The sequence below is a fragment of the Myotis lucifugus genome, unplaced genomic scaffold, assembly GCF_000147115.1.
Source record: "Myotis lucifugus unplaced genomic scaffold, Myoluc2.0 scaffold_67, whole genome shotgun sequence".
Taxonomy (NCBI): Eukaryota; Metazoa; Chordata; class Mammalia; order Chiroptera; family Vespertilionidae; genus Myotis; species Myotis lucifugus.
Window position 1 is genome coordinate 2,246,749 of NW_005871115.1, and position 24,542 is coordinate 2,271,290.

General features: G+C 35.9%; 1 protein-coding gene across 12 annotated transcripts in view; it reads right to left on the reverse strand.

The window, feature by feature from the left end:
* CBLB (Cbl proto-oncogene B) overlaps window positions 1–24,542 on the reverse strand; it is a 230,527-nt gene that overhangs the window by 121,502 nt on the left and 84,483 nt on the right. For 8 of the 12 annotated variants that reach the window (XM_023754937.1, XM_023754938.1, XM_023754934.1 and 5 more), the window contains exons 4-5: window positions 7,584–7,679; window positions 6,960–7,106 (exon numbers count right to left, since the gene is read on the reverse strand). In XM_023754937.1, coding sequence (XP_023610705.1) covers window positions 6,960–7,106; window positions 7,584–7,679 — 243 coding nt within the window. Of the gene's footprint in view, window positions 1–6,959; window positions 7,107–7,583; window positions 7,680–20,703; window positions 20,738–24,542 lie in introns of those variants that run through there. The other 4 variants (XM_023754941.1, XM_023754935.1, XM_023754943.1 and 1 more) reach the window with 3 other exon arrangements.

Below are 24,542 nucleotides of genomic sequence, written 5' to 3' on the forward strand. Positions count from 1 at the left end.
TGTGCACCTATTTTAAAACTGCCCTACTCCACATTTTCCCACTCCCCTTATCTGTAACCAATATAAGTTTTTCCACACAACTTATACTTTTCTTCTCCAAAATATAAATGTACAAGGTAACAATCATTTCTAAGACCATGGACATGTTTGTCTTTTCTACCTAGCCATGCTACTGTGGTTTAGGCTTTTCCCTAGAACTTGGTCCCATATTGAATAGCATATGGCTCAATAAACCCTTTCTTTTTTAAAAAGCTTTCAGCTGTGAAAGTCGTTATTTTTTTAATTTAATAATAGACTGACAGGCAGGTAGATATGCTCAAAAAGTTCTTAGTAATAAGTGATTCAATTGGAATGGGTTTAGAAACCACTGCTCAAATTCATTATCCATATTCAGCAATAGTGACCCACTTAAAACCAATCAATGGTCCCCATTTTTATCAGGCCTCCAAAGAAAGTTTAAAAAATGCAACTTTGTATATGGAAAAGGAAGTCCAACAGGGCAGAAATGGACAAGTCTTTGAGAGCAAAGTCCAAGAGAGAGAATAACAATTACTTTAGTCCTAGAGGCAGGCAATTCTTATAGTGATTTCCATGTTCACCAAGGAATGTTCTGGATATGATATGGCTCCACATATAATTTATCTACAGTGACACAAGTACCCTCATCTGCCTAAGAGTAGCATTAATCGTGGTAAATTAAAAACAACAACAACAAAAAACAACAACACATTACTCTGGTTACAGAGTTACAGATCAGCTTGTGAGCTTAGCTAAACTGTGTCCATTCTCTAAACATATGCTTCGTTCTAATAAAATGAGATTTTAAAAATGAGAACCAGAACCTAAATCTTGGTGATTTACTGAGGTAAATGTCATTTATTGCAGGGCTCAACTAGAGAGAGAAGGAAAAAGGGAGGGGAAGAGGGGAAAATGAATGGCAATTATATAACCTTGAAGTTACGTTGCATCTTTCTCTACAGCAGACACGAGAACAATTCAGTCCCAAAGATCTCATTCTCTACTGAATAGACTGCTAGACTCTTCATTAACATTTGTGCAACCCACACACAATACCAGCTCCTCCACGGGCCTGAGCATTCTTGACCAGTCTAGTAAATAATTCCTCAGGAACTTTCCTAATGGGACAAAGTGATTTTAAGTATCTATCATTTTTTAATATACTGTCCTCCTAAAATTAAATACATACTTCTTAAAAGACAGAAAATTATAATTTGGCATCTTATTTTCTTTTTATATCTAGGATCTATGTTAGGATGAGTTGAACAAAACAGACTTATAATTTTATTTTCCTCATGACATAAAGATACCTTGATTTTTTAAAAACAGGTAATAATATTTGACTAAATAGAAATATTGAAATGCACTCCTCGAGTTCTATTTTAGTTTTTTTCCCCTTGCTCTCTAGAGCTCTTGCTGCAGTTTCCTTGTAAAAGTCCTTAATTTCTATTGTGCAACCCCTCCATTAATTAAATATGACTAAGTTGCCTCTTGCTTGACTAGAGGGAAAACTGATCGTTAATATGCTAGAAAAACAAGCATCTCACTCATTGGAAAGGTAAAGCAACCATTGTCCTTTGTCTCTTGTTAAAAGTGAAAATACAGGAAACCAAAGGAGGTCCATACCACTTCCCCAGGAAATCAAAGGTAGAGGCAATGAACTGAGCTTTAAATAGATCTCCACCCCTGGTAAACAGGACAGTTCCTTACATTCTACCCTACTTTTATACAGGGATACATACAATTTTATTTTTTTTAAATATATTTTTTTATTGATTTCAGAATGAAAGGGAGAGGAAGAGAGACATAGAAACATCAATGATGAGAGAGAATCATCAATCAGCTGTCTCCTGCACGCCCCATACTGGGGATTGAGCCCACAACCAGGGCATGTGTCCTTAACTCATTTCAATTAAATGAACAACAGTTTCTGAAAATCTAAACATGAGACACTGTGTTGAGCTACTTCAGGAAATTCAAAGATTAATAAATAAGCCTGATTTCATGGAGCTTATAGTCTAACAAGAAGTAAGATAACTATACAAATAATCTTAATGAAACAACAAAAATAATGTCAGGGGCTAAGCAAGAGCTTAGAAGAGTTTAAAAAGATATCTAGTAACAACAATAAGGAGAGAACCATAGTGAGGTGAACATTGAAAGATTAGTAATAACTCTGTTGACAAAGATTATAAAAATTTTCACTAAGAAAGAGCAATAAGAGTAAGGACACAGAAACCTACAATTGCTAATGTGTCAGGAAAGAGCCAAATAATCCACTTCACTCAAGAACAGGAGGACATAAGTAAAGGAAGAGAGAACTTAAATGCTGGAAAAATATGCCAGGAACTCAACTATCACTGCTAAGTATACTACAATACCAAAAGGACTAATTCAATAACCATTTAAAGAATGATTCAACATTATATTAAAAATAGGGTAAGCTTGTATGAAAGCAATAAATACAGAGTTCAACATATAACTCTAATAAATTTTTTCACTAATTTTTGAATAAAAAATCAATAAGCACTTCATAGTCAAGTGGAAAGACCCATAAATAAACATTCAATAATATAAATGTATTTAAAACACAATAGGAACACAAAGCATGGAGTAATTAAAGTTGAATGCATAACAGGGTGTAGATTATTGAGAACAACCACAATAGGGGGATTTCTAAGCTAGATTTGAAGAAGGGTGTCAAAATCTAGGATGGTAAAAAAGAGGGAAAGAGGCATTCAGGGAGTAGAACTCTGGGAACTGATGATAAAAACAACAATTTGTAGAGAATAAAGTCATTGAAAATATTGATCAGAAATAGATATCACCCATCCACCTACCCATTCAATTATTTATACAGTCTGATAACATTTATTAGTGCCTACACATACCAGGATATGTGCCAGGCTCTGAGGGGGAAAAAATGAGTAAGACATCGTTCCTGACTTCAAGGAACCCTCCTAGTCTATGGGGAAATGCAAACATGTCAGAAGTTCACTGTGGTCTAGTATGACAGATGTGAGCACGGGTATCTGGAAGCATAGAGCAAGGGTGTCCACCTTAGATTAGCATAGTCAAGGAAAGCTTTCAAAGTGGCAACACTGGGTAGATCATGGGAAACTGGTTTCCCACCCAGTAAATGCAAAAAAGAGAAACAAACACAATCAGGTGGGGGGATAGGAGAGTTAGGGTGCGGGGGAGAAGACGCACATTAGGAAATAAGTGTAGAGTGCTGGATAGTTTATTTCGTTGAGGATGAGCTGGGTACAAAAAGATGAAGCTGGAAAAAATAGTTCCTAAAGTTTGTCATGTTAATGGGATTTTAGACTTTAACCCAGAATCAATAAGGATTTATAGAAGTACTTCAGGAAAACAAAATAGAATGATTAGTTCTACTTTTTAGAAAGGTCGCTGGTCTCACTAAGAAAAACAACTGGATAGGTTGTTAAAGAAGACAGGAAGACCCACCACAAAGTCAGAAAAGAATCTGAATTTGAAATTGAAGAACAGAACTTGAAGCAAAGATGGGAAAGAGAGGACATATAAGAATATTCAGGAGTTAGAATCCAAGGTTCTTGTTGAATTATAATTTGGTTAGAAATGCATGTCTGAATCTCCACAATGTCAAAAGTACTTAGTAGGAGTAGCCCAGTAACTGCTATCTGACCTGCTTAGAAAAATGATGTCACCAGAGTCTAATATATTAATGTGTCTTTCCTTTAAAAGCTAGTAACACATTTCTTGAAACTTAATGCTAAAGTTTCTAGATTATAAATTACTAATCTACAGTACAAAGATTCAGTTTTGTATTGGCCTCATTTTGCAGAATTTACTTAGACACATCATCATATATAATAAAAGGGTAATATGCAAATCGACCGAATGGCAGAACAACCGGTCGCTATGACACGCACTGACCACCATGGGGCAGATGCACAATGCAGGAGCTGCCCCCTGCTGGATAGTGTGCTCCCACAGGGGAAGCACTGCTCAGCCAGAAGTCCTAATCCGGGCTCATAGCTGGCGAGCGCAGTGGCAGGAGCCTCTCTCGCCTCCTCAACAGCACTAAGGATGTCCCCCAAGGGCTCTCGTACTGCAAGAGGATGCAGGTCTGGCTGAGGGACCCCCTTGAGTGCACGAATGTCATGCACCAGGCCTCTAGTTTATTCAATAATGTCACTTCTCTTTTCCTACATATTTCTACCATCTCCTGATCAATGACTAAGTAAGCAAAAGCAGAACTCAACTATGAAAACATTCAATCCATTTGCATAAGAGTCTAACAAATACAGAACTCCCCAACCAGTTTACCCTGACACAACATGTTCTACTGATGCCCTCAGGACCTCAAGCAGGCGGGTCTCTGCACAGCTGAGCTTGGGTCCTGAGCAGGGAGGTGGGCCCTGCCATGACTTCAAAAGGTTGAGAAGCAGAGAAAGTAAGCATTAGGCATGACACCTAAAGATTTTATGTCTGCTGCCTGTTTTTATAAGGCCTGAATCCTAAAATTGCCTGTAGAAGTTTTACAATGTCCTTTGAAAAATAGCTTTTTCCCAATTTTAAGTCAATCTTAATTTGTTCTTACTGATAGTTCTTTTGGGGGTAAAAAGTCACAATACTCCTTAAGCTAAAAGCTGCTTTACAAAAATCATAATCTGTTTGGCTGGTTTTTGGAACTAACCCCTCAATGGTTCAGTCTGGGGCAAAAATGCTGCTTTAAGTTCAAAGGTGCTAGTTAGGGCAATTAAAAGAATTCTCACGTGACCTCAATGGAAAGCTGGATAAATGATAAATGAGAGGAATGCTTCCATGCAAGGACTAAGTTATGTGAAATGCAAACTAGTATCAGAGTATAAGGAAGATAAACGAATTCAACCTTTTGAAAGGCTATATCATTCACTCATTTGTTCACTCGCGTTCAATAAAATATTGTGGAACGACAAGCTGAAAACCCACAGAGAATATAAAGATGGTTTCTCCAATGATCTATTAAAAGAATCATTAATTTTGATGACTACAGAACTATATCAGAATTCCAGAAGGAGTTTTAACTTTGGCTCTCATCCCAAAAGTAAAAATGTTAAAGAAAAACTAAGCAGCTTCTTAAATAAGTGAAGACAGGAGATGTAAGTGCAAGGATTTGGGAGGTAGAGAGAGTATTTAATCGGTATTTCAAGAATCCCATTTAATTTAGTAGCACTTTCACTCATGTAGCAGTTGAACAGAAACTTCAGCTCCTTGATGTCTATGGCTATAAATAAAGGGAAATAAAGATGTCTCAAATGCATAATGCTCTGTGGCTTAAGGTGCCAACAAAACAAACTCCTCTCTTGAAAAATGTGTGAGCAATCTTTCCAGTTTTTACTGACCTTTTGACAAGTAATTTCATGACTCACTAAATTTTTCAGTTTTCAAAAAGAAATACCACAATTTGTCCTGTAGATTTTCTTAAAATGTTAAGATGAGAATTATTTTGAAGGTAACCAACAATTTGCATTAGGCTCAGTGTTGACATCTGAACTGTGACTTCCAGAAATCTTCTCAGTGTTGACATTTGAACTGTGACTTCCATAAATTTTCTCTTTTTCTTAGAACTCCTCAACACCTTTCTCCTTTCTACTATTCACGAATATGTAATTAATACACTCTTGCTATTATTCTCATTTCTTTTTTAATTCCTCATTTGTGACTGGACATCAGAGCATTGCAAATAGCTAGATTTCTGGACTACAGAATGTCCCTAGTAATGACAATAGTGGCATTTCCTCCTTTAGTGCCAAAAATAATGCAAAACATATTGTATTTAAGAAGTGGGAAAAAGACTTTCACAATCTCAAAGCCCAAAAATTATGTATGTAATAAAATGTGCTTTGCTTTTGTAAGTATATTCTAATCATGGTGGTAACTATAGATAAACATAGCACTTCCTAAAGAAAAAAACAAAGACAATATTACAGTTAATTCACCAGCATCAGAGAACTAAGACTACCAAAAGCATATACCAACATTTTATATGTCTCATTTCGCAGTTAGTGTATAAACATAGGCCTTTAACTACAGGATGAAAACAATAATCCATGTGTAAGCAATCTCTTCCTCCTGAATACTCAGCTGGGGTTCTGCCTACATTCAAGGACATTTTGATGTGCACTCTCATCAAAGGGACCCTTCAAAGGTTACAGAAGAAAACATTTGCCTCCTGATGTTCAGGTATTGATCAACCTACTGGGAATTCCCAACAAATTCTTTTTAAATTTTGTAAGTTTTAAGTTATGCTGGCTTCAAACATATAACTCCTATTATTTACCACACTCACCTGAGTCTGAGCAGGAAGTACCTAAAGGAAAACATCTTTATCTTACTTATATTCCTTGTTTACTACACATATGTCCTTTCTGTGCAATGATACAAAGAAAGCTTGAATCAAGGTTCTAAGGCCTCCTCACACCTGGATTTCAGGCCTTAACCAAGCTTAACCACCACCTCCTTTAGGAAGCAGTCCCTGACTCCTGAAATTCTGAAGCAACTGCTCCCCGCTAAACTGTCAGAACAACTAATAACACCATCTTCATAGTTATCTCTTTTTTGTCTCTTATTTTGTACATATGTCCTGTGTGTTTACTAAATTATAAAAAGTTATGAGCATCTCATGTACAGAAACTGTTTTACATACGCCTACTTCTTAGAGCAAACTAACTCAATGAATGATCATGAAATAAATGCTGTATAACTGATATTTACTCGGTAATAAAATAAAACTATTCAGTTATTGAGGTATACTTGTGGTCACTGAACAGAAAAATTAGTAATCAAAATACTTATCAAAAACACTCAAGTAAATTTTCAAACTACTAACTAAAATCTATACCATATGGAAACGGAGGAAGGTACTAAGTCATTCTTCAAAGATGGAGCCAAACTAGAAAATGATTTTTACTTACTTGTCTCCAAAAAACTTTCTCCAGAATTCAGCAGCATCTGCTTTCGTGATACGAAAATTATCTCCTTGGAATTGCCCATTGGGAAAGATTGCTTTGATTTCTGCCAGCATGTGACTGAAGATAAGGGACAGTTTTGTGAGATTTCGCCTGTAGACACAAGGGGGTAAAAAAAAAGAAAAATAAATAAATATATATGTTTAAATAGTACCATATATTATGAAAAATAAAATTACATACAGTATCCACCTAGGTGTTGGTGGTTGATCATGAAACTCTATTTAATAATGACCTTAAAAAATAATGAGCATAAAAAGTTGTACATTTCAATTCCTAACAGGCTTTTCACTTACTAATCCATATAGTCATTTAACATAAATAAGAACAAAATAAATTACATGAATTTAATGGAAGAGATGGACACCGAAAAAAGTAATCAAATATTAATGCTAAATACAGAGTGGCTATTTCAACATGGGGGAGTAAGGAAAGACATGTCATTAGAGGAGAATCTAGAAAGATAAGCATTTGTTTGACAGATTTGGGACTTAGAATGGAGAAAACAGGAGAGTAGGAACAACATGTACAAAAGCAGAGAGATGTGGAATAAAACTGTTTATAAAATACCTATGTTTAGCATGGCTGGAGAAGAACAGAAGATGAGTGGAGGAAATGGCATGAGACAGGATGAGAATATTTGGTTGGAACATGACACAGAGGCATCTGAAATAATGAAAAAGTTTTTTGTCAAATACACTTTCCACTCCTATGAAAAAGTCAGAGTTTTTGATGATGGGTTCCAAATATGTGCATATTTTAGAAGCTCCTTGAGCAATTCTCATGTACTCCCCTTGTTAAGAGCTCCTGCTATAAAAAATGGGGTGCTTGCCCTGGACAGTTTGCTCAATGGACAGAGTATAGGCCTGCGGACTAAAGGGTCCCGGGTTCAATTCCAGGCAAGGGCACGAACTTTGGTTGCAGGCTTCTCCCTGGCCTGGGCCCTGGTTGGGGCTCGTGCAGGCGGCAACCAATCGATGTCTTTCTCTCACATTGATATTTCTCTGTCTTTCTCTCTCTTCCACTCTCGATAAAAATCAATGGAAAAATATCCTTAGGCGAGGATTAAAAAATGCACACAAGAAATGGGGAGCCAAAATGAATTAAAATGGTTTGGAATCAAGGGAAATGGAGATACTGTCTCTATTCTAATGTCCAGGTTAAGTTCTGGAGATTTTGACATGTTTTAAGACATAATATAAAGTATGACTCATATTTCAAAATAATAGTATCATCTGCACTCCTTCCTACCATTTCATAAGCTTAAACCTTAATAATGTTAATCATTTTTTAATCCTCAGCCAAGGATATGTGTGTTGTTGTTTTTTTAATTGATTTTAGAGGGGGAGAAAGAGAGAGAGAGATGTGAGAAACACAGAAACACATCTCTGTTTAAAGCCTCCGGTATGCACCCAAACAGAGATCAAACCCACAACCTGGGTGTGTGCTTTGACCGGGAGTCAAACCTGCAACCTTTTGGTGCACAGGACGACAATCCATCCAGCCAGAGTGTATGTAAATCATAATTTTTGAAGTGACCTTGTTTCTTTATATTCCTGTTTATGCATTCAATAGATACATATACAACAATTCCATTTTGAAGCTTCAGCTGCATTTGTGTGCCTGTTGAGGGGTCTGAAGGGTAGGAGTTGGGGGTACAATAATTATTTCAGGACTAAAAGTAAATACAGAGGAATATTAACGAGAAAGCTATCAAATCTGGAATGTATATAAAATCCTACAATCTTTCAACAAAACCTTGACACTGAAAGTTTTGGTTCTTTGTTCTCTTTTTTACTTATGTGCCTGTATTTAATGACTCTCAAATAACAAGCAAAAATAAACATGTTAGGTACCAACGAGATCATATAATATACACCTGTCAATAAAGTCAATGGGTATGACTCTTTCTAAATGGTTTATTACAAAAGAAATATGTAACTTTTTATGTGATATGAATACAGAATAAATGAAGGTACTTGTGATAAAAAGTGGAAAAAGAATGAAAAGCAAGCAATCAAGTATAAAGTAATCTACATCTCAATAAATTCATCTCTACTGGAAAACCAAAATGTCCCAATTTCCATAACCTTTATTAGCTATGAGAAAATTCATGGAAAAGAAGGGTCAGGACTTAGACCTTATTTTAGTGCTTGACTAGCAACAATAAACAATCTGCAAAATCATTATCATTATGCATAATGTTTCATCATTTGCTTAGATTCAGCCACATTTCCGTACAACTCTGACTAATTCAAATGTGAAACTTCTTCAATTAGTTGAATCTTTGATCTTCTCATTTATGTCAACACACCCTCATTCAGATGATTGTAGATATAAGAAATTCAGTCTTAGAAAATGAAAAGCAAACTGCTGAACTATATCAAAGGAAAGCACTGTGGCCAACACAAACTGCAACTGACTTTTGAAATCTGAGTTTAGGGGAAAGCATAAAGTCACTTCAGAAAATCTGCACCAAATTTATTTCTATAATTAGGCAAAGGGTTAATTTTCTACTGAAACTCCAACTGATACATACAGGAGAAAAAAGAAAAATCAAGATGGCTATAATTAGGGCAAACCAACTGTTTCATATTTTCTGAAATTGGTTGTTCTCCATCCCCTTGTTTCTTTGTTCTTTAATCATATCCAAATGTTTTCCATTTATATTTGTTAAGATCTAAAGTCTGAAGCACAATGCCAATGATTACCCATTTGGGATATTTGACCCACTGGCTATGTAGACACTAAACTTTAAAACAGAAATAGTAACATTGTCTCTTTATAATTTACAGCCCTGAAGCTGAAGTAATCACTAGTACCTATATATCTAACCACTGTTTAATTATAAAATGTGTGTAGTTTAATTTTCTTGTTCTGGCAAATGAGTTATCAAATCTTTATTTGACTTTTTGCATTCTAAGGCAATGAAAGTGAGTTTTGCCTTAGTCTTTAAAAACAACTTAAATTCAAGTTGTTAAACATACTGTATGTTAATGCAAGAGTTTCATGTTACCTTATTTTCCACATATAACAGACTATATTTATTTTATTTATTTTTTAAATCTTTATTGTTGAAAGTATTACATATGTCCCCTTCCCCACCCATTGACCCCTTCTAACCCACACCAACCCCTGCCCCAGGCCTTCAGCACCCAATTGGTGTCCACGGAATGAATATATATATATATATGGGGAGAGAGAGGGAGAGAGAGAGAGAGACATACAAGTGCTTTGGTGGATCTCTTCCCACCCACCCACCCTCCCCTACCTTCTCTCTGAGATTAGACAGTCTGTTCCATGCTTCCATGTCTCTGAACCTATTTTGTTCATCAGTTTATTTTGTTCATTATATTCCACACATGAGTGAGATCATGAGATACTTGTGTTTCTCTGCCTAACTTATTTCGTTTAGCTGCTAAACTTTAGCATAATACTCTCCAGGTCCCTCCATGCTAATTTTCAAATACACATACATACCATAAATGTGTAAGTGATTATTTTGGAAATCCATTGTTGAAAAGACTGATTTACAGAGCTTGCAATCAACATCAATATATGAAAAAAAAAAGACACACACAGATAATTCTACTATCTGATGTCATTTAAATTTATTACCAGGGCAAATAGGTTTTGTTTTTCATATAATTGTGTGGGTTTCTTTTTTGTTTGTTTACTATATTTTCTAGACATTATGTGTTTTAATTCCCTAGCCTTCTCTGAACACTGAAAGAGCTTTAAAAAAATAACTTCCTAAATAACTTCCTAATTCAAAAGTAAATGCCAAGAATACAGTCATCTCTAACCATGATTACAGTGGAAAGAGGGCAACAACTATACATCTTCTTTGTAGCTGAAATGTTTTTTCCTATTATAAAACTTTCCCATATTTGTCCAATTCTCCCTAAGCTCATTTGATTACATCTCATCATAAGACCAACAATAATGACTGCTTAATAAAGATTTGATGCTTACTAATTAAGAAGGTTTCCATCACTAAAACTCCCTACCCCAAATAAATGAAAATATAAAATTATGTCTACAAAGACTCAATAATCTTATAATTATAAATGCAATTAATTTTACAAGAAATTTTGCAATACTCGTTCACTTTTAGTGTAAGAGCTACTTTATTTTGACTAATTACTAACACATTTCCCATTAACCATCACAAGCCCTTTTTTAAAATTTTGTTTTGTGCGAGATTTTGTTATTAAGAAATAATTATGAAATAAAAGTATTTTGATATACCAGGTAGTCCAAAGTAGCTTCTGGATTTCAATACTTGTTAAATCAGTAAAGATGTTAATATTAGAGGAGCCATGAAGAAAAGTAAGGGAAGAAAAGAGAAGAAAAACAGAAATGGGGAAGAGAAGAAGGAAAGCTAGCTACATTAAAAAAAATACACACACACACACACACAATGTATAAGCAATGTCAAGAATATCATCTAAGGAGCAAAGTACCTCTTTAATCCTACACTCAATCACTTAACACTGTATTTCTTTAAAATGGTATAAATCAATTTCTCCAAAAGTCAAGTTATATTACTGCACAGAATGCAAGGCTGAGCCAGAGTGAATTAACACAATTGAAATGATGATGCTGCACTATTCATGAATAAGCACTGAAGCTTACGGTGGCTACAGCCAACATCATTCGGAGACTCGGGGTGCACAAGTTTTGATGAAGAATGATACAATCCCACCCTTAATAAAGGTATAACATATTGTGGAGCAAAAAGGCATAAGTAGATGCTTATTATACAACATCTATAGCCATCTCGATGTAATAAATTAAATATTAAAAATACAAAATAAATCAAGATTTGATTAGCAGCCTCCACTAAAATATGGGGGAGGGGGCACAAAAAGAACATAATCTAATTAGATTGCATGTAAATTTTGCATTTTCTTTTTTTGAAAAAAAAACTGTGTCATAAATCAAAGAAAAATAAAAAGCTTTACATGCTTAATTAGTGAAACACTTTAAATGACACTTTATGTTAGTGAGGTCCAGAGTTTATGAGAATGTACTGCTTTGGGGAAAAAACAGGAGAGGACCATTTTTTAATTAAAAACTATTAATAATTCAATTCTCACATTTAAAAGCTAAAGCATGTTCTTTCTAATCTTTATAAGGTGAAACAAAATCAACATACAAAAAAAGGCAAGACATAAAAATATAAACAGTGGCACTTAAAATAAGACTCACATCTAATTAAAGAGCAATTTCCATTCACAGAATTTCTGATGTAGCGGCCTCCAGGATAGGTAAATGGAGTTACTTCAAACAGTTATTTTTATCTTGTGAATATTATAGTTCCTAAGAATTTGAGCAGACTCTTAGGAATAGACTATGATTAAGATGGATCCTGAGAGTTTTAAATAAAAGTGGATCTTACCCATTCTCTTGCTCAGATGCTTTTAAGTTTTCAGTACTTCGAAGGGGAGAATAAAGCACATTTTAAAAGTCCAAATGCCAACGAAGACTGAGAATCTCCCCAAGTTATCAGAGAAGTCAGGAGTATGCCCAGGAAAGATCTACCCCAAGACTCAGGCAGAAGGGCAATTTTCAATCTGCTCCATGCCACTTCATAGAAATGGAATGGCTCACTTAAAAAGGAATTTAGCAAACTATGTCATTCAAAAAACTTCACTAAAATAGGTAACCAATGAAGGATTTTTTTATTTTGTTAGAGAAAACATAGTAATACACCACTAACATGGCTAGGGAGATAAATCCCCGAAAGTGTGGCTGGGAAAGATGAGCTGGGAGCTCCCTATAGTATACCCTTGAACAAGAGCAAGAGGGTACCCCTCAAAATAAGGATGCTGCCCCTAGGGTAAATACATTTGCCTTCTATAATAAATAATTTTAAATGGACAACTTACAAATGCCTTATTTAAACATAACTCAACCAGGAAATATACCCATGATGTTCAATTGTAATACCCTATGACACATTCCAGGAGATAGTCAAAAGATATTATGCTTAATTTACCAACTATCCTATATTAAAGAGTTTGGTTCAGAAGTTTGATAGTACTGGGTTCACTCCCTTCTTCTCCTGGTAGTCCTGAGTAAGTTACATAACCTCTGTCTGAATCTGTTTCCTCATCTCTAAAAATTTTCAATTAAATTTATTTCTTTGTTGTGAGAAATAAGACATGTAGGCAAAGCCTACCACATTTACTTTTTAAAACTCTTAACAAATCAGTTACTTACTATAATTATTACCTACCCCTTCTATTTAAAAGTATAAATATTCATCATAGCAGTCTTTCTTCTTTCTCCCATATAATACTGATGACCATCTTAATAAGGCAAAACCACCACTCTTGCCTTATGATCCAATTGCTATGTGGCCTTTGATAATTCCACAGTAAACAATGGGCAAGTATTTGATTCATCCATTTAGTCATTTATTCTGCAAATCTTGATTGTTATATAGCTTGATCCAGATACAGATGATACAATCCTACTCTTAATGAATTTAAGGGGCTGAGAGATCTCCCAGGGTATAGAAAATTGTGAAAGTAAAGCTGAGATAGAACCAGAACAAAGGTAGTAAGCCATGAGAGCACTGTGTAATTTCTGGTGTGGAGTAGTTCTGACCAAAATGTGGCCCTGAAATGGGAAGGGAGAGTGAATGTGAATTAGGCTAGCAATTAGATATTGTTAAATGAAGCCATGTGGACTTTAAAATCTATGATTATAACAGCAGTTTACAGGAAGAAAAGGACTACGTACAGCAAACCATATCTCAATATATTCAATAAAGCTTCCCAAATATTTTTTAAATGTTATTTCAACTTTGTGGCAATGTCAAAGTAGGGTTAACAACATCCCTTTGATGATTTCAGCAAACAGTTTTATATGGAAAATTTATTATGAGAACCTACTACACTATAATATGATCGCTGGTACTTTCATCTGCTTTAAAAGCTTAACAATATCTACTTCAATAAAGAAAATTATTTTGTCTTTGGTATTAGAGGTCTTTTGATTAAACCAAATCTGTAACAAGTATCCCTTTGTAAAATAAATCTTAAAAATATAGACTAGTCTATTACTTGAAAGAGAAAAGAAAAAAAAAACTACTTCTACATTTCTTTTCATTTAAGATAAAATACAAGTTCTGTGAACTAAGCCGAAAGTCAGTGTTGCTGTGAGATTCATATAGAAGCAACCAGAAGATAGAACTCTGTTCTCTTTTTTTTTTCTATTTCTTTTGAAACCTTATAAGTTCAAACTATATTTTTATAGCCGGGGGTAATTTGACAGAAGAGGAGTCTCACCAACAAACAAAACAAACTTGCCCTTGAAACAACATTATTTCAAAAACTTTTTTTCTTTGCAATTCCTAATAGGCCACCATTTAATTTTGTTTAATATCTGACACTTCAGATATGGCTTTTGTTAGTGTTTTTACTTTACAGAATATAGTTAAAAATTCTCCTAAAATAAACTAGCAGCCCGATGCATGAAATTCGTGCAAGGGGCTCGGCCCTCGAAGCTGCAGTGGCTTGCCTCGGCCCTCACAGCCCCAGCTTCATCTGGAAGGTTATCCGGAAGGACATCAGGAAGGTCGTTCAGCTGTCAAGTCTAATTAGCATATTACGCTTTTATTATTATAGATATTTTCTTCAATTATTTCTACCTTCCATGGGACCAAGCTACCTTTCCTGGACTTCTCACACCACTTTTCTGTGCTCCCCTCAAGCTGTATGAATGGTCTGCTTTTCCTGATCCATACCTTGGGTTAATCCACCTCTTTCTCTTCTCTGATACAAAGTTTTATGCCTCAGCCTGCTTAACTGTCATCTGCACCAGTTTTATGTCGAAGTACTCCCATGGTATCTTCTCCATACACTCCCAGAGATGTGATCTACCAGGCTCTTAAATGCCACACCACTGCTGCCACTTCACCTTACCTTCCATAGCACAAAGTTTTCTCTGAAGAGCATCACGGTTATCTTATACCCATATTGCATTTAATTTCTATCAGAGCATAAGTATTTGCTGGAGAAGAAAATGTCTTGTTTTACCTATAACAATTTCTCACACATAATACCCAACTAATGTTAATTTCAAGAACTATGAAAATATTTAAAGAACTATAAATAAGAAAGGACTTCCTGACCCCAAAACAGTGCTAACAAACACATAGATAGGAAGAGTATATAAAAACAGTCCACAGAAACCACATGCAGAGTAAGGCATCAACTTGCTAAAACCTTGATGAAAAGTAATTTTAACAAAAGCTGTTTAAGTAGAGAATTAAAAATCTGGGGTTTGATCTAAATTACAAAAAAAAAACAAACTTTGTTGTGTGAGTTCTGAGATCATTTCTTTCCCATTTTTGTAAATTTTCTCTGTGAGTGGCAAAAGAAAGTACCAGCAAGCTAAAGGAAATTAATGCTATGTTCCCCCTGAGTGGTTTCCAGAAACTCAAGTAAAGTGAACAAATGTGTCATACATCCCGAGGCAGCATAACATAGTTTCCCATCACACTATCTGCTCCCTGAGTTACTTCCTCCTTGTGGCTTTGGAAATTTTCCTTATGGATACCTTTGTCCTACTTCAACCCAGCTCTCTCGGATGAAGTGAAAGACAAGTGAACCACAAGGGGAGGAACAAGACGGCTCATCTCTCTGGTGCTCATGTTGTGTGTTACTAACTGAAGAAAACTAAAATCATGAGACTTATTCCATTCCCCAGAAATTAAAATTATCTTTATTTATACGATTGGAGCAAATATAAAAATAAAAGCAAACACAATTCTGCCAAGCACTTCTCACTGATATTTGGTATAATCTGATATGAATGCCATATCATAATGTAGCGTTCTCAACCTGTGGGTCGCAACCCCTTTGGGGGTCTAACGACCCTTTCACAGGGGTCGCCTAAGACCATCGGAAAACACATATATAATTACATATCGCTTTTGTGATTAATCACTATGCTTTAATTATGTTCAATTTGTAACAATGAAATTGGGGGTCACCACAACATGAGGAACTGTATTAAAGGGTCGCGGCATTAGGAAGGTTGAGAACCACTGTCATAATGTTTTGTGTGTGTGCGCATGTACACATGCATGCATCATAAAAGTGTAAAGTGACATAACAAATAATATGCCAGTCCTAGCTCTATAAAAAAGCTTACTATTACATTATAGTAAGTAGAAAAATATATAGAATATACCAAAAACAAGAGAAAGAAAACCATAGTAATCTTTACTACTACATTATAAAAATGTTTCTTCATTTTTTCTTTAACTTTTACTACTTTCAATAAGAAACAAAAATGTCATTAAAAGTCATTGTATTGCTTTTCTCAGCAGGCAAATCCACAATGTGATTTTAGGACAGTGAATAGATTTCCAGACACCACTACCCAAACCCTCCGACAGGCCCCACTGATACCATGTTGCTTTTGCTTTCAAGTTGAAAAGGCATCTCTGATGCAGTCTCCCAACCCACCTACTTGACCACTAATCCCCAATGTTCTAAAAAGTATTAGCCCTTCCCCCATAGTACATTCGCCAATGGTGCACTAGTATTTTTCCAAATCCTTCCCTAAAAGAAGGACTCAATCATAATTTCACATTTTTAGAATATAAAGCAGGAAATACAAAGGTCAAAAAGTCTAAGAACTTCTCCAATAAAATGAGGAGTCTAATTCTAATTAAAGACTGTATCTCCTATAAAATATGACTCCAGTTGAATTATTTTAGAAAATCCTTGATGGTTATATAGATAAATTAGCATATCACATGTATTCCTTATCAGAGAATGGCATAAAATAAATTTATAGTCACACATGACCTGAGGATTCAATTACCCACATTTCTTCTTCAGCTTACCAGATATATGATATGTATGTATGATAATGGTTCAGAGGGAAAGAGTAATTTAGATGTCTACAGTTCCAAGAGGAATACTATTTTTTAACAGTAAGACCATACTAGGATTCTTTTTTCTTCAAAATGAAAAAACAAAAAGGTAAAGCAATCATAGAAAATCATGGCTGTAATAATTTACCAGTTTTACAGTAAAATTTTCTTGGACAACTATAAAATTCTTAAACTTTATGAATATAGCAACAATAACAAATATTTCTTTTTTAAAAAATCTTTATTGTTGAAAGTATTACATATGTCTCTTTTTTCCTCACTGACTCCTTCTAGTCTGCCTCCAACCCCTGTCCCGGGCCTTCACCATACTATTGTCTGTGTACATGGATTATGCATATATGCATATATGTTTTTTTGTTGATCTCTATCCACCCACCCCCTCCTTCCCGCTGAGATTCGACAGTCTATTCCATGCTTCTATGTCTCTGGATTTATTAACAACAAATATATCTTTTAAAAATAGGCCTACGATTTTCTTAACTGGCAAAAGTTAAACTGGATGTAACTTATTCTGTATCTGAGTGGTAGTTATAAGATCTTCTAGAAAACTGGTTCCACATTTCCAACTATAAGCCTCATTAAGGAAATTCTAAAATATAGTGGAAGGAAACATGGCAATGGTAGCATGGGGTTCTAGACCCAAGTATACCTATCTCATTATTACATAATATGAAAATGAGCTGGAAGCTTCTCTTATCAGTTCGTCCTCTATAAAGTGAGGTTATAGTGTATCTAAGTTCTGAGGTCCCATATCATTCGACAGGGCTCTCATCACTTTTATTCCAGCCAGCAGAAGGTGACTAGATAACTTTGGCACTACAAAGTCCATATGCTTTGGTCAAAAATTGTGAATCCATTTCCAACCTGCAACTAATACATGAGTACAACAAGGAATGTTACATTTTCAGTTTTCAGACGTTCCTCAATATACTTTAGTCAGAGACTGCAGAAATCCTGAAGTCAAGACATAAAAATCTACCATAAAAATTTGGAAATTATACCAAATATAAAAACTTATTAGTATATTTGGAAGCCTTGATTTTTATTTTGTTGTTTCCCATAAAAAGCCTATCTATTATTTTCTTTTTTCAACAAAGAAAAATCCTTGAATAACATTGGCTCTCAAAACAAAGAAAACCACAAAGCAGCAGAAATAACAAAAATAAATAAATAAAAGGCAATTTAAGAGCTCTGTGTTTCATGTTAATGAATAGTAAATACCAGAACACTGAAACCATATAAAAATGTGGACTACCAGAACAGAGTATCCCCACTGGGAAACTTATAGTTTAGAAAGTCAGTTTTATTTATTTGTTCTTGGTAAGGAAATATGCTAATAGATGTAGTAGGCACAGAATAATCAAGTCTAAAAATTTACTAGTAACTTTCATTGCAACCAAGAATTTAAAAATATCCAAATTTGGGGAGACTGTTATGTTTTCCATGATGGCTGATCAATACTATGAATCAAATCCCTTAACTATTTCAGTCGGGTTGCAAATGGAATAACCCCCACATCAGTAAAACCACCCTCCCTCCAATACTGGCTCTGAAGTAGAAAGACTAATGTATCTAATTGGCCTAAACCTTGAAGGCTGCAAATCACTATAGAGAAAAGCCCAGCTCTAGAGTCAAACTTATCTAAACTAGAGCTTAAACCAATTAGAAACTGAATAACCTTGAGTATTAAGCTAACCTTTCTAAGCCTCATTTTCCTCCTCTTGAAAGTATGAATTATAACAGTACATAGTTCAGAGGATTTGTGGAGGATTACAGATGGCCAAAATGTTTTCTGCTCTTCCCATCATGGAGTGGAGTCTATTTCCTTTCCCCTTGTACCTGGGCTAGGCTGTGCCTTGCTTTGATCAATAGAATACGGTAGAAATGACACAGTATAAATTCTGAAGCTAGGTCTTATGAGATCTGAAGTTTCTGCCTTTAAATCTTGGAAAACACCTTGGAATTTAAGCACCATGCTGTGAGGAAAACCAAATAGTCATGCAAGAAAGGCCCTAGTGAGTTCCCAGCTGCAAGACAGCAACAAATGCGAGGCATATGAGTGAGGCCACTGGACCCTCCAGCTGAACCTGAACCCCAGCCAACACCACATAAAGTAGAAGCTGCTCTCAAACAAGAGAGGTTCTGACAAGAAATCTGGACTATACTAATTGGAAATCAGCCTACTACTACAGTGAATTCCAAAACCATATTTATTTATATGGCCAAACAATGAACTGAACTGTGAAAACATCATTAGGTTAATCCACTGATTTATACTGACAACAGACTTAATTTCCACAAGTCTTAAATGCTTAAAGGTAGAAACCCCCTTAATATCATATGTATGTGAAGTGTAAGCAAATACCTGGGATGTTTATAGACTTTATAGCAATCCTTTGAGCTGCCATTTAAATCACATGTGTTCTGAAAATGATTTAACATAACCAGATTTGACATATGTCTAGATAAGAAATCATCCTGAATGTTGGCTTGTCTACTTCTATTCACTGGGGTCTCTGTTTAAAAGTCAGACACTATTAATAATTCCTTACTTATCAACACTGAAGCATACATACTGATTTTTAATCATAATTCCTACAGCCCCCAGCTGTACCTAAAACATTACTATAATAATCAGGAGAATACATTTTAAAATACTGCTGAAGAGATCACTGTACCTGTCTACCCCTGTAAATGCATTTAAGTGAAATGGTTATTCAACAGATGTATTGCTACACCCAAGACTTGTAGGATTTAATTTATACATTAAGCAGAAGAATCAATCATTATTCCTCTTCTGGAGATACCAATCATTTAAAACTTAATAGAAATAAGAAAACCCAAATATTTAAAAAGCAGCTGTTTTGATATTCAGTTAACCTAAGAATAAAGAAGGATAATGTAATCCTATATAATAAAAGGCTAATATGCAAATCACCCAAATGGTGGAATGACCCGTCGCTATGAGGCTCACTGACCAAGAGGGGGCAGACGCTCGACGCAAGAGCTGCCAACTGGTGGTCAATGCGCTCCCACAGGGGGAGTGCCACTCAGCCATAAGCCGGGCTCATAGCTGGCGAGTGTAGCAGACATGGCAAGAGCCTCTCCTGCCTCTGCTGCAGCACTAAGGGTGTCCGACTGAAGGCTTAGGCCTGCAGGTAGTGGGCCTAAGCCATCAGTCGGACATCCCTCGGGGGCTCCCAGACTGTGAGAGGGCTCAGGCTGGGCTGAGTGTACCAGGCTTCTAGTAACTTATTTTATTTCTGGCTTAACTATTTCCTGTTTAGTCAAGTATTAAAGGAATTAAATATTAATGAGAACTAATATTTACTTGTAGTAATCTGCAAAGATCAGGCTGTAAAAGCAGCACCCGTTAATCTTTTCCTTCTCTGACATCTTGCCTCATGATGCAGCTCGCTGCTTCTCTAAAAGTCTAGCTTGTTTGTACAAACATCAGTTCTCCCTGTTTTTTCAGAATTATTTTATGTGCATAGAAACTGCGATCTACATACATGGAATTCCAGTGACTTTAATAAAGTTGATTCACTAAACAAATATTTTTTGAGGCTTTTCTCTGATCTGTCACTATTCTAGGAATGGGGACAATAAGATGAAACCAGTTATGTCCCTGCCCTCTGGAAGTTTATAATCTGAATAATTACATATAAAAACACACAATTACAGGCCTGGCCAGTGTGGCTCAGTTAGTTAGAGCATTATCCCATACACCAAAAGGTTGTGGGTTTGATTCCCAGTCAGGGCACATACCTTGGTAGCAGGTTCAATCCCTGATCAGGGCACATATGGGAAGCAGCCAATCGATGTTTCTCTCTCACATCGATGTTCCTCTTTCTCTCTCTCTCTCTCTCTCTCTCTCTCCCCCCCCCTCCTCCTTCCCTCTTCTCTCTAAAAAATCAATAAACAAAAAATAAATAAATAAATAAATAAATAAATATATCCTCAGATAAGGATTTTTTTAAAAAACCACACATAATTACAATGCAGTGTCATTGTACAGGGTGGGGCAGAAGTAGGTTTACAATTATTCATATAGAAAACAATACCATAATTAATAAACAATAATGCAAACATAAACTCTATGCTTCACATACTCACAACTGTAAACCTACCTTTTCCCCTATGTAACTGAGGTACATTCAACATGCTTCAGGAACACAGGGGCTAAAAGGAAAAAGTGCTCAATTCTGAGCCACTTAAAAAGGGTTAAGAGAGACAGTGGAAAGGATGAAGAAAAGCAGCAAGCCTGTTAGACAAAGACATGTGGGTGTAGATCAGTCTGGCAACATAACAGACTTCAGGGTCAGAAGTAATTTGTATCCAGAGGAGAGGCTGATAGGGTAGCAATACCACACTACAGATATGAAACTTGCTCCCTATGCAGCAGGCCTGCCCATTTGACTGGCACAGGCCCACCACCTACCAGGCTGCTCAAGGATATAGAGGTCTACATATCCAAACATGATTCCACAAGGCAGGACTGAACTAGGGGGAGGGGAGAGTTGAAAATGAAAACCACTTTCAATAAAATGTCTCACAAGATATAATTTAATAACTAGGACTTCTTAGATCTTGATCCAAATTCAAAAGCTTTTGTTGAAGTTTTCTCTGTTGTAAGATAGTAATTGAATTTTGAGGGTTTCTTCCCTATGCCCTTGATGGAATATAATGTAAATTTAACAAACTGAGAAAACAAGCAAAAGAAAGTAATGGCTCACAGAGAAGAATGCACCAGAAGCCTATGTCTTAGGAGCAGATGTTCTAGTTTGGCAGACTCTCGGCCCCTGGTGTATTACCATTCGAAACAGACTCAGAGATCACATTGCTGATGCACGACTGAAAGGATGTGTTTCCATTTCAAAATGCCACAGTGATCCCCTCACTTCCAGAAATGATTCACCAGATAAATATTTAGTGTAGTAAAGAAATATATCCTTTTTCCATGATCTAAAATAGGACACTCAATATGGCCAACTCCACATTATCAATAACCAATCAAATACCATGCCACCAGGTGACATTCTTATAGATAACTCCCTAGATAGGAGGCTCTGCCAAAGCTCTCAAGAATAAGTCCTGTTTGATTCCACTGAATGCACTGCAATCTGTTCTTTAAAAATGGACTGTAGTTAAAAAATACATTTTTCCATTAAGTTTTATGGAGCCTGATGTATTTCCTGTGTCAAAATCTGCAACAAAAATCTGTTTCTCAGACATCTGTTTGGTGTAATGCACATGTGAATATGGTACTGCATGAGAGGTCTGCAAATAGCAATTTATATACCCTAGCATTTGGTTTCTGATCAGGAAGAATTTCCAGTATGTTGGTTGGTGGATTTAATTTGGGTTATATTAATATCTATTATTTATTACTGTTCATCCCATAATTCACCATATATTTTTTTCATTGTAAATAGCATTTTTATAGTCAAGTATAAAGAAAAAAGATTAAACATGAATAAGAATGAATAAGAATATTTATCTTGTGGGCCTTAGATTTCAATTTGGTATTTAAGTTCTAGGGCAAGAACAAAAATAAATGCCTACCAATTATACACAAAATTCAATCCTTAGACCAGCAGCCTAAGCATCACTTCACAGTTTGATAAATATGCAATATCTCAGGCTCCACCCCAGAACTACTGAATCATATTCTGCACTTTAATGCAGATTCATAGATTTAGGTGATTCATATACAGGTTTAACTGCTGAAAAGCACTAGTTTTTCAGCAGGAACCTCAAAAGACCTTTTCTTTTTCATTGTTCTGCCTCTAAGTAAAACTGCATGTAAAGCAACCCCAAGATCTAAGGACCTATTTTAAGCCTTGTGAAAGATCCCACTCTACTGTCCCAAACCTCCCCAACGAGCTGGTCAGCAGCCAAGGTCATCACAGGGCTGGAATATCACTGTTTTAGAGTGATTTAGCTTCTCTTTCAGGACAGACCTCAAACTACTGGTAGGGCTTTCATTTGTCAAGCCTCTTGGTCAATAACCCTAAAAGGACTCACCCCTAGTCCTTGGTGGCCCCGTCCTGGGACAGTCTGTACTTTTCATTTGTAAATATTAATATCAGACTGATAATAACCTCATCACCACACCCCAAGTCACCCCCACATCTCTATCCTTGGAGAACTTGTTTCTTCTGATTGGCTAATACATTGCCAGAGGTCAGACAGAGGGCCTGCTTCGTCCTACTACAAAAATAGAAGACACACACATCACTAGTTCACTATATGCCTAATTTGAGAAAGGAGCAAATTAGTTTTCTGTTCAATAATCTCCCTCAATCACCATTTTCCTTTGAGATTCATAATGCAAGCAAGCAATCCATCTGCCATGTTTGATTCGATTCTTAATAACAGCAAAGTGGGTGGCGAAGAGGGAGTGTGGGGAGAGGGAGGGAGAATAAGACCTGCCAGCTGAGAAATAAAAAATATCATCTCAAAATGCCACAAACGTGCTTTTCCCACCTAAAACTGATTTTTCCCACTGCTATATATCTTCTTGTAACTTAATAATTAAAGAGCAATCAGGGCCTACCAGACTATGCACCAGCATAAATATCCTTGGAAAGTGTCAATCAAGCCCGGCTAACTAATTTTATCATGAGAACCTCTAATCAAAGAGAGAAAGATCTTGGCACAGCCTGTGATAGAGTGATGAACACAACAGCACAGGCTGGCACCAGGCCAGGGGTTGTCGAAGCTTGAAAGGAGCAGCTGCAGAATCCTGAGGGCGACGCTACTCCATTCTGGCACCTGAGAGAAGGAAAGTGAAAGGCAGAAAGAGATTCTTGGCAGGGCATGTAAGCATGCCCAACACTGAGAGGCAGCTCAGAGTAATAAATCAAGGGTAAAATTAACTAAGAGGCTCTGAAGAGCAGTGATGCAGAGAAGCAAGCCTTTTCAATAAAAGAGGATTGATGAAGGAAGATGTTCTATAAACCACTGGTTTCCAGCTGCTTGGATTTAAAAGACCTTGAAATGCCTGACAACAACAAAAATAGGGGAAACTAACATAGGATTCATATTCATTTCACCAAAAGGGCATTAACACAAAACCAATCACTTGTTTGGCGTTAAAAAATATTTTCACACCACAAGAATAACAGGGACATTCCTTTAAATTGAATATATTTAAGTTCAGGAAAGACTCACTAAAATGTGTGCTATAACTTCCAGTTCCTGGTCACAGACAGGTCTGAGGAGTACCTGTCAGGAGCAGTTCAGAGAATCATGTAGAGTGTAAAAGTTTAACCTCCACGAACCTCTAACCACAGCTGAAGAACTGTGCAAGGACACACTATAAGCTTTGAAAAAGAAATGAAGTAAAAAGTGTCAATAATGAACTGCATATGGTCTGTTAATAGAATTATTATTCACTTATGAAATATTAGCTCATTTTTCCAACTCTGAAACTGACTTGTAATTACAGATCATACATGGTAAAAGTCCATGAGGAAAAAGAATGACTTTTAAAATATAACCAGCCAACACTAAAAATAACATGGAAGACAATGGTTCCCATAAACTTATATACTTAATTCAACTGAAAGTTTAACACAACATGGAAAGATTTCTTTGGACAT